This window comes from Gossypium arboreum, chromosome 9 (assembly GCF_025698485.1).
Source record: "Gossypium arboreum isolate Shixiya-1 chromosome 9, ASM2569848v2, whole genome shotgun sequence".
Lineage (NCBI taxonomy): Eukaryota > Viridiplantae > Streptophyta > Magnoliopsida > Malvales > Malvaceae > Gossypium > Gossypium arboreum.
In genome coordinates, this window is record NC_069078.1 from 34838233 (window position 1) to 34846722 (window position 8490).

At 34.3% G+C, this 8490-nt stretch overlaps 1 protein-coding gene across 2 annotated transcripts; it reads right to left on the minus strand.

Moving 5' to 3' along the window:
* Positions 1-3137: 3137 nt before the first annotated feature.
* On the minus strand, positions 3138-8272 carry LOC108471270 (single-strand DNA endonuclease 1). 2 transcript variants are annotated; one of them, XM_017772906.2, is made up of 12 exons: positions 7865-8269; positions 7591-7783; positions 7445-7496; positions 7230-7302; positions 7074-7147; positions 6932-6991; positions 6288-6453; positions 5931-6030; positions 5009-5091; positions 4771-4871; positions 4507-4637; positions 3138-3939 (listed from the first exon to the last, which is right to left on the minus strand). In XM_017772906.2, exons 1-12 carry the CDS (start codon positions 8088-8090, stop codon positions 3435-3437), a joined length of 1764 nt encoding a protein of 587 aa, XP_017628395.1. In that variant the 5' UTR covers positions 8091-8269; the 3' UTR covers positions 3138-3434. The 2 variants fall into 2 exon arrangements, with proteins under 2 accessions (XP_017628395.1, XP_052874777.1); XM_053018817.1 differs by having other exon boundaries at positions 7591-8272.
* Positions 8273-8490: the final 218 nt, after the last annotated feature.

An 8490-nucleotide genomic window follows, 5' to 3' on the forward strand; every position in this document is an offset into this window, starting at 1 on the left:
GTCGGTATGTATTTTGAGATTATATTTAAGCTTGATTTAGACCAAATCACAAGGTCGTTATGTGATGCACATGTGAGTAAAGCAATAAGACTGTTCTATGACTATTGTGCATTTGGTCAATGTGGGAAGTCAGGTAAAAATATGTAATGTACCTATGATCATAAGAGGTCACCATCAAGTGAGAATTTATCTGCCTATTACATATGATGAGACGTGCATATTCGGAAAAGGGGATGGTATGCCCGAAGGAAGAGTGAAATAAAAATACGAACAACTATGTTATAATTTGGTTGTTATCTGTTGACACTGCTTAAAACTTACTAAGCATTGTAATGCTTACTCCGTTTACTTTGTTTCCTCTGTTTTATAGATCTCATTTGGAAGCTACAGGCTCGGGGATCGTCAGCAACTAGTCACACTATCACTACCCACTGTTTGGTACTGCTACGTTTTGGAATATCTTATGGCATGTATAGAATAGACTAGTAGTGAGAGGATATTTTGGTCAATGTATAGGACTACCCTTTTGTTGTAGGTCATGTACCTTTCGGTTTTGTGTAAATTTGGATAGCCATGCGAAAATGGCTTAAGTATACTTGATCATAGCATTATAATTGTTTTGTATGTCGTCCGTCGAGAGGTATGGAAATGTTGGTAACGGTTAGTCATGGGAATGGTTATTCATGATCACCTTTGGTATATGTATGACAAACTCTAGTTGATCCATGGAGGATCATGAAAGAGGTAAGGTTTACCTTAAAAATAGATGCTGGCAGCAGCAGTGATGTGGATGTGAAAAATCTCTAAAAATAGTAGGAATGGAATTAAATAGTGAATAAATTATGTAACCGAACCTTGACGAATCTATTTTCATAGGAAAGTAACGAAACGATCATATGAACAGTATGTTAAGAGATATTTAGGTTTTCGTGAGATAGGGCCAGAACGGTTTCTGGATTCCCTGTTCCGACTTTGGAAATTCATTATAAATTAACCAGAGATAATTAGAAGTCATGCCATATATGTACAGAATCCTTTTTGAGTCTAGTTTACTTAGAAGCAAGCGGCATAAGCATTGAAGCCCTGTACAAGGAGTTATCTAAGTCGAATTGCAGGAAGGTCAGTGTAGTCGAACCCTGTAACAGGGGAGGCTTTAACTAATAAAATGTACTAATTGGCCTTACCGAAAATTCTATAAAAAAATTTGTAGATGTATATATGAGTCTAGTTTCAGGGAAAAATCACAAAACTGATTTTTGAGTTGTGGAACTCAAGATATGATTTTTAAGGTGACAGTGACGCAGTTAGCCAACTGCCTGGAAATTTAAAAAAAAAAAGTGGACTGTGTAAGTAAATAGATTAAGCCCGTTAACCCCTCGTGTCCGACTCCGGCGACGGTCTCGGGTATAGGGTGTTACATTATATCTTTGATAATAATATGTTTATGTTTTAAAATTACTTAATATAGTTGAATCATCATATTCATCTTATTGAACCGAAATTCATAGATCTAATCATTTTAACCTCTTAATGTAAATAATATAACATGTGGCTTGTGTTGTGACGACATTTGGAGGTAAAAGTATCATAAATGTCTCTGTACTAGGAGTTGAATTGCATTTTACTCCCTCTACTTAAAAAAATGATCAAATTAATCTATATACATTAGATCAAACAACAAATTAGTTTTTAATTTTTTAAAAAATTCATCTATTTGTATAGTTAAAATTAGTATTCATAACGGAATAACCAAATAGAGATAATAAGTGTAAAAAGTAAAAAATTTTAATCCCGTTTTTAATATGTTTTTGGATGATTAGTTAATGCAAAATGGTGAATTTTATACTCTTAATCCTTTAAATTCATGTTTCTATACTTAGGAGAGCATTTGGGAGCAAAACGAGTGAAAACAGAACAAAAATCAGACAATTGGAGCAGATTTCAGGAGACACACAGGCTGGGCCTTCCCACACGGGTTGGACATATGGCCGTGTGAGCCACACGGTCATATGTCAGACCGTATGGGTTTCACGATTCGCACTCCAAATATGTGAAAAAACACAATTTCTAGGTTTTTCGGGCATTCTAAGACCTATATATACCAAATATAAGAAGAGAAGTGAGGGCCGTCAGAGAATATTGAAGAAAACAACTCGGAAAACACCAATGAAACTGACTCTGAAGCTGATATCCACCAAGATAGAAGATCTCCTTTTGATTTCTTTGAAGTTTATTATGAGTTCCTATATTTCTTGTGGTTATACTGTCTTTGAGATGTTTTTATTCACTATTATGAATTAATTTTTTAAATACCTGGGGGAGATGAACCCTATGACGAACTCTGTCTTTTGATTTCTATTTTACGCAATAAATACTTGAATCTTGCTCTCAGTTATGTGTGTTTAATTTTTTATTTAATATTTCCGAATTATTAATTCATGTTTGATATGCTTAATTCAGAGGACAGATAAACTTTATTTAAGAGTAGATCTAGCAAAATTGAGTGGAGTTGCATGTAATCCTAGTAATAGGACGACATAAATCTACCTGATTAGAGTCAAATCTAATAGGGGTATCCATAAATCGAGTTAATGTAATAATAGGGGATTTAATTAGAAAGAAATTCCAATTAATCAACCTAGAGTCAGTTGCTCTTAGTCTTGAAGAGAGATATTAGCATAATTTAGGGATTTCTACGGATTAAGATGTTAAGTGAATAAATTGTCTAATTCAGATTGATAATGACAGATGCAATCTAGATAGATTCTTTCTTAAATATTGTTTCGCTCCTTGGTTGTTAATTGATTATTTTCCTGATTTGTTTTTTGTCGTGTTCTTAGTTATTTAATTTAGCTAGTTTTAGTTTTAATTAATCATTCTAATTTATCGGTTAAATAATAAAGAGACGATAATTACTAGTACTTTTAGTCTTCATGAATACAATATCTTGCTCAACATAATTATACTATTTATCGATAGGTGTACTTGCTTTTATCGTATTTTTAGTTGGTTTCATAGACATCAAGTGACGTGGCATATCACCATGCATACATTAAAAACTAACATGCTTGACGAAATAACCAAATAATAACACACAGTGTGTGACGTGTACACCATACTGACATACAAAAAACCAATTTTTAACAATTTAAATGGATGAAATTTTTAATAAAATGACATTTGTTCTTTGATCTAACATATTTACCTATTTTTTGAGTAGAAGAGACAATACAATCTGACTCATTACAAAAACCTCTATGATACTTTTATCAGCATTTAGATGATTGAATCATTCATAAATGACAAAAAAGGATACACATAAATAAATAAGTCACAAATTAATAGAAAGAAAAACATATTTTGACATGTCACAAGGATAAAACATGCATAATAGTTGACTGATAATCTACATATATATCATGGCTGCAATCCATTCAATTGAAGTCATCTCGAATGCTGGCAAGAAACAGTCTAAGCTCTCTTGCTTTCCTTACATGTTCAGGTGATCTCTCATTTTCCGATTCACTCAAATCGATTATAGTAATGTGTTGATCATTCATTTGAGTGCATCTAGAAACAACCCGGGACTGCACTTGCGGGGAAGGGCTCAAAAGATCAATAACTTCATGTTTTGGAGCAGTAATGTCGGTTTCCTGGCATAACATCGCAGCTCTGCAATCGGAATCCAAAATGATTGGGGGATCTCGGTTCATGAAATTAACCTCGGTTGCTGTCGGCATTTGATCTGATATAACTTCTCTTGAAGCCATGGGACTCGACTCACTCCCTAACTCGATGTCAAGCAACAGATGTTGCAGTTTCTGATCTATTTCGGTCAGAGAACATTGTTTTCCCGATTTCTTCGGTCTTGATTTACGTTGATTTTTCTTCTCTAGTGCTCTCTTATCATCAAACTCTCTGATCTTTTCAGGACAAGCACTGTGGAAAGCAGGAAATGAATCATTTATTCAGAGAATACATTAATAAATACCAAAATAAAGGGCTGAGACATCTTTCAAAAAATCGAACTGTTAGAAAATCTAAGGGTAAAAATATCATGGAAGACCTGTAGTAGGAGTTAAGATTGCATTTTGGCCCCTTTACTCAAAAAATAGCAAATTAGTCCATGTACATTAAATAAAAGAGCAATTTGGTCCTTTCAGTTCAAAATTTCATCCATTAAAAACACATAGCATGCCATGTGTACATTATGTTGACGTACATGAACCAATTTTTAATAGTAGAAATGGATGAAATTTTAACAGAAGAACCAATTTGCTCTTTGATATAACATAAAGGAACTAACTTGCTCATTTTTTTTATTAAAGAAACCTAAATGCAATCCGAATCCTAGTACAAGGGCTTCCATGGTACTTTTACCAAGTTTAAGAATTGAATATGAAAAAGCCCATTTTTTGTTGGAGTGCATAATAATTTTTTCATCTTTTTATGTTCCAACATAACATCGATAGATGGTGGTAAGCGATTATGATAACGGCCACATACCTCTCTACAAGATCTGAGGGAACTACAGAGCTTTTAATTCTATAAAGTTCTTCCCACAGCACCTCAAAACATTCTCTTCCATGAACTTTTCTGCGCTTGATAATTGCCGATACAGGACACTTAACTGGCACCTGTAACGGCAAAAGATTTTAATGGTATCTAGGATTTACAGATTAGCATCAACAACATCACAAGAATTTTCAATGGATTTTAAGTACACGTTCAGGAATAGACTTGTATATAGATGAAAGATGGAAACAGTACCTCCTTCATTGGAATGTTAACATCTAACTGAGACGAAGTAGACCGCAAATAAGCAAATCGTCGTAAATCTCTTTCAGCAATCTTAGGAAGGATGTATTCATCTGAGCCATTAATACATTATGAGCTCATATGTTCAAAAAGCAACAGCATGATTGTAAACATATAGCAAATGTGGCCTTGGCAAAGGGCATTTCCCTTAAGCACACGTACTTGGTAAATTTTGGAACAAAGAAACTACCTGTTTTTTCAGGAGGCCACTCAAAGAACCGAGAACAGAGCCTCTGCAGTTGCTCATGCTGGAATGGACGCTGTACAAGAGCTCTACAAGAACAAAGTAGTTAAAACTTTTCATAGGTGAGCTTCTGAACAAAGCAAGAACAGATGGACGGTAAAAGTACCATGAGGGCCCCTATACTAGGAGTCAAATTACATTTTTCCCCTCTACTCAAAATATAGGGAAATTAATCTCTGCACATTAGATCAAAAAGTAAATTGATCCTTACGGTTAAAAGTTTCATCAATTTGTAATTTTAAAAATTGACATGGCAGACGGAATAATCATACAAAAACACATAGTGTGCCACGCGTACTCATAGTAATGTACAGAGATCAGTTTTTAATGGTAAAAAGTGGAGGAACTTTTAACAGAAGAACCAATCTGCTCATTGATTTAACATATAAGGACTAATTTGCCCATTTTTTTAGTAAAGAGAGCAAAATGCAATCAAATCCTAGTATAGGGGCCTCCATGGTACTTTTACCATGAATAGACCAAATTCCAATAATCAATCATCTTAGGCTACTAAGTTTTTAGTTTAGATGTTTGGAGATTTAGATTTCCACAAAGAATATGGCCAATATTTCTTAATAAGGGACTTGTACTAGAAAAAGCAGGTCACATTTATAAACAAAAACACCTCACTGCAAAATTTTCCAAATTCTCTTGAATTGCTGAACTATCTTATGAAAGATTTATCCTAGACTCAAAAATATTAAGAAAGGTCTGCATGCACACTAGACACAAACTTTGACATCCATCCATAATTGCATCAAACATGCAGATGTTCATGAGAGCAGACATGTCAATATCAATTTCATTGCATCAAATGCCTTGTCTTGGTATATGATCATATAATGAGACTGGTCTATACAAATTTTACCTATGGACTACATCAGAGTCAGCTGAATGGCACTTGGGGTTCATATATGCTTCCACCACTCGCAAATACTGATCATCTGTTTGTGAATTCTGAATGCCTCCTATCAAAATCATTCAAAAAGTTAATTGTGTCAATTTGGGTATATATAAGTCTTCTAACATCAAGCTTAAAGTTTAATAACACTCAACCAACATTCTTCCAAATAATAATCTTAGTAAAAATATCAGACAACCTATATTAGGACCTCTCCAAATACAAGGATTTATTTACTAGTTGGACCAATGTTCTTCATAGGAGTCAATCTCATATTATGATATACAAGCATTTTATGTAATATAGGCAGGTTACTTCATTTACCATTCATGTTCACTTTGCAAGACAATGTAGTTTCCTTGTCATTGCACTTGGCCTGACCTTGCTTCTTTGAATTTTTTTTCTTCCTTGTAAAAGAAAGTCCTTCCGATGCAATTTTTCGAAGAATATCATTGTCCCCAACTGATTTAACAATATGGCATGCTGCCTCCTGTATCAGTAAGGAATTGAGTCTTATTTTCCGTAAGCATTTTTCAAAAGAAGCAAAAACAACCCACGAAGATATTAGAAGCAGTTGGTAAAAGTACCATAGAAGTTCCTGGAAGTTAGATTGCATTTTGCCCCCCTAATTAAAAAATAAGCAAATTAATCCCTATACATTTTATCAAAGAGCAAATTAGTCCTTTCTGTTAAAATTTTTATCCATTTGTACTATTAAAAATTAACATAGTTGACAGAATAACCAGAAAGTAACACATGGTATGCCATGTGTACTACATGCTGACGTACAAGGAACAGTTTTTAACAATAAAAATGAATGTAATTTTTAACAAAAGGACCAAATTGCTCTTTGATCTAATGTACAAGGACTATTTTGCCCTTTTTTTAAAAGGGTAAAATGCAACCCAGCTCCTAGTTTAGGACCCTCCATGGTACTTTTACCAAACAATTTTGATATTGAAACATACCAGACCAAGACCACGGACACCCTGAGTGTAATCACTGCCAAGAAGAAGGGCCAAAGAAATCTGAAAGTCCCAATATTATGAGTTCCTATACATGGTACAATTAACTAGTATAGTACATGACTGAAGCAAAGCTGTAAATTACCAAGGAGTTCCTCCCAAATCCAAGTTTTCGCTTTATATCATCCATTTCATAACAAACAACATGGCCTCCTTCGCCTAAGTCAAAACATAAAATGGTTAGCAAGCCCGTAATCTACAAAAACAAGTTAAAAAGGAAAATTAATACCCAAAAACTTACCAAGGCAAATGTCTCTGTACACTGTCCTGGCACCAAAAAGGAAGATATCTGAATCAGAAGAGAAACACCCATCCTGATGATAGTAAAGTAACTTAATGAAGGGACTGCATTTGCAAATATTGAACTAATTTCAATTGTATCACTAAAAAAGAAGAAAAAAAAACTACTTACACATAAGGATTCTAAGTTTAGTAAAAGAAAAAAAAACTACTTACACATAAGGATTCTAAGTTTAGTAAAGCGCATTGTGCTTCAGCTTCCTCGATCCTGAATTTCAAGTTTAAAGAAAAAAGAGAGAAAGAAGAATTAGCCCTGGGTTCATTATCCGAAATATAAAAGCAAATGAAATATTGGGAATTACCCATCTAAACATGGAATTCCAAGGGCTAATCCAAGGAGTTTTGCTTCTTTGATCATACAAGAGAATTCAGATCCCATATTCCTTTTAAGCGAAGACAAGTTTTGTGAATGTGAATTTGCCCCATCTTGAGCCTCAGGTCGTAAGTTTAAGCGCCGCCTGTAAGTAGATAATTTGATGGCAGGAATTGACCCATCTACGACGGAAGAATGAAGGAACTGGGTAAAAGTAGTGGAAATACAGAGCCATATCCGAATTTGATGAAAAGGAAAGTTACCAGTAACAAAAATGAGAGAGCAATTCAAGGCAATGAGAGCCCTGAGGCGGTGAAAGAGAGAGGCGAGATAAAGCTTGTTGTTGATGGGGCAGTGAGATTTGTTAACATTTTGAAGCTGAACTATCCAACAAGACAGATCTATGCATACCCTTTTGTTGTGGAGATGATGAAGAGGCAATGTTTTCTTGCATTGTTCCAATACATCCCACAGATTCTTCACTCCCATTCTCCGATGCTTCGATTTTTGAATGCCACACAAAGCGCCAAATCCTTTATAATACTACTACTACAACTACGTAACATTTTCACGGGCCGGCTTACCAAAATCAGACCCCTTCTCTACCAGGCTTGGGCAAAGGTAATCAATTATTATGTTTATTACACCAATTCATCCATCTAATCTAAAAAATTCAGAAGATTTTGGTAAAAATATTAAGTTTGAAAATGAATTTATGTAAAAAACTTAGGGTGCTATAAAAGATAAATCAAGCTCGAGCTTGAACATTTGAGCCTTGAGCTTGGCCCGATCTTTTTTTTTTATAATTTGTAATATTTTATATTATGTTTTTTTATATATTATATGTTGAGTAATATTATCTCTTGTTGTACTAAGGGAGAAACACAGA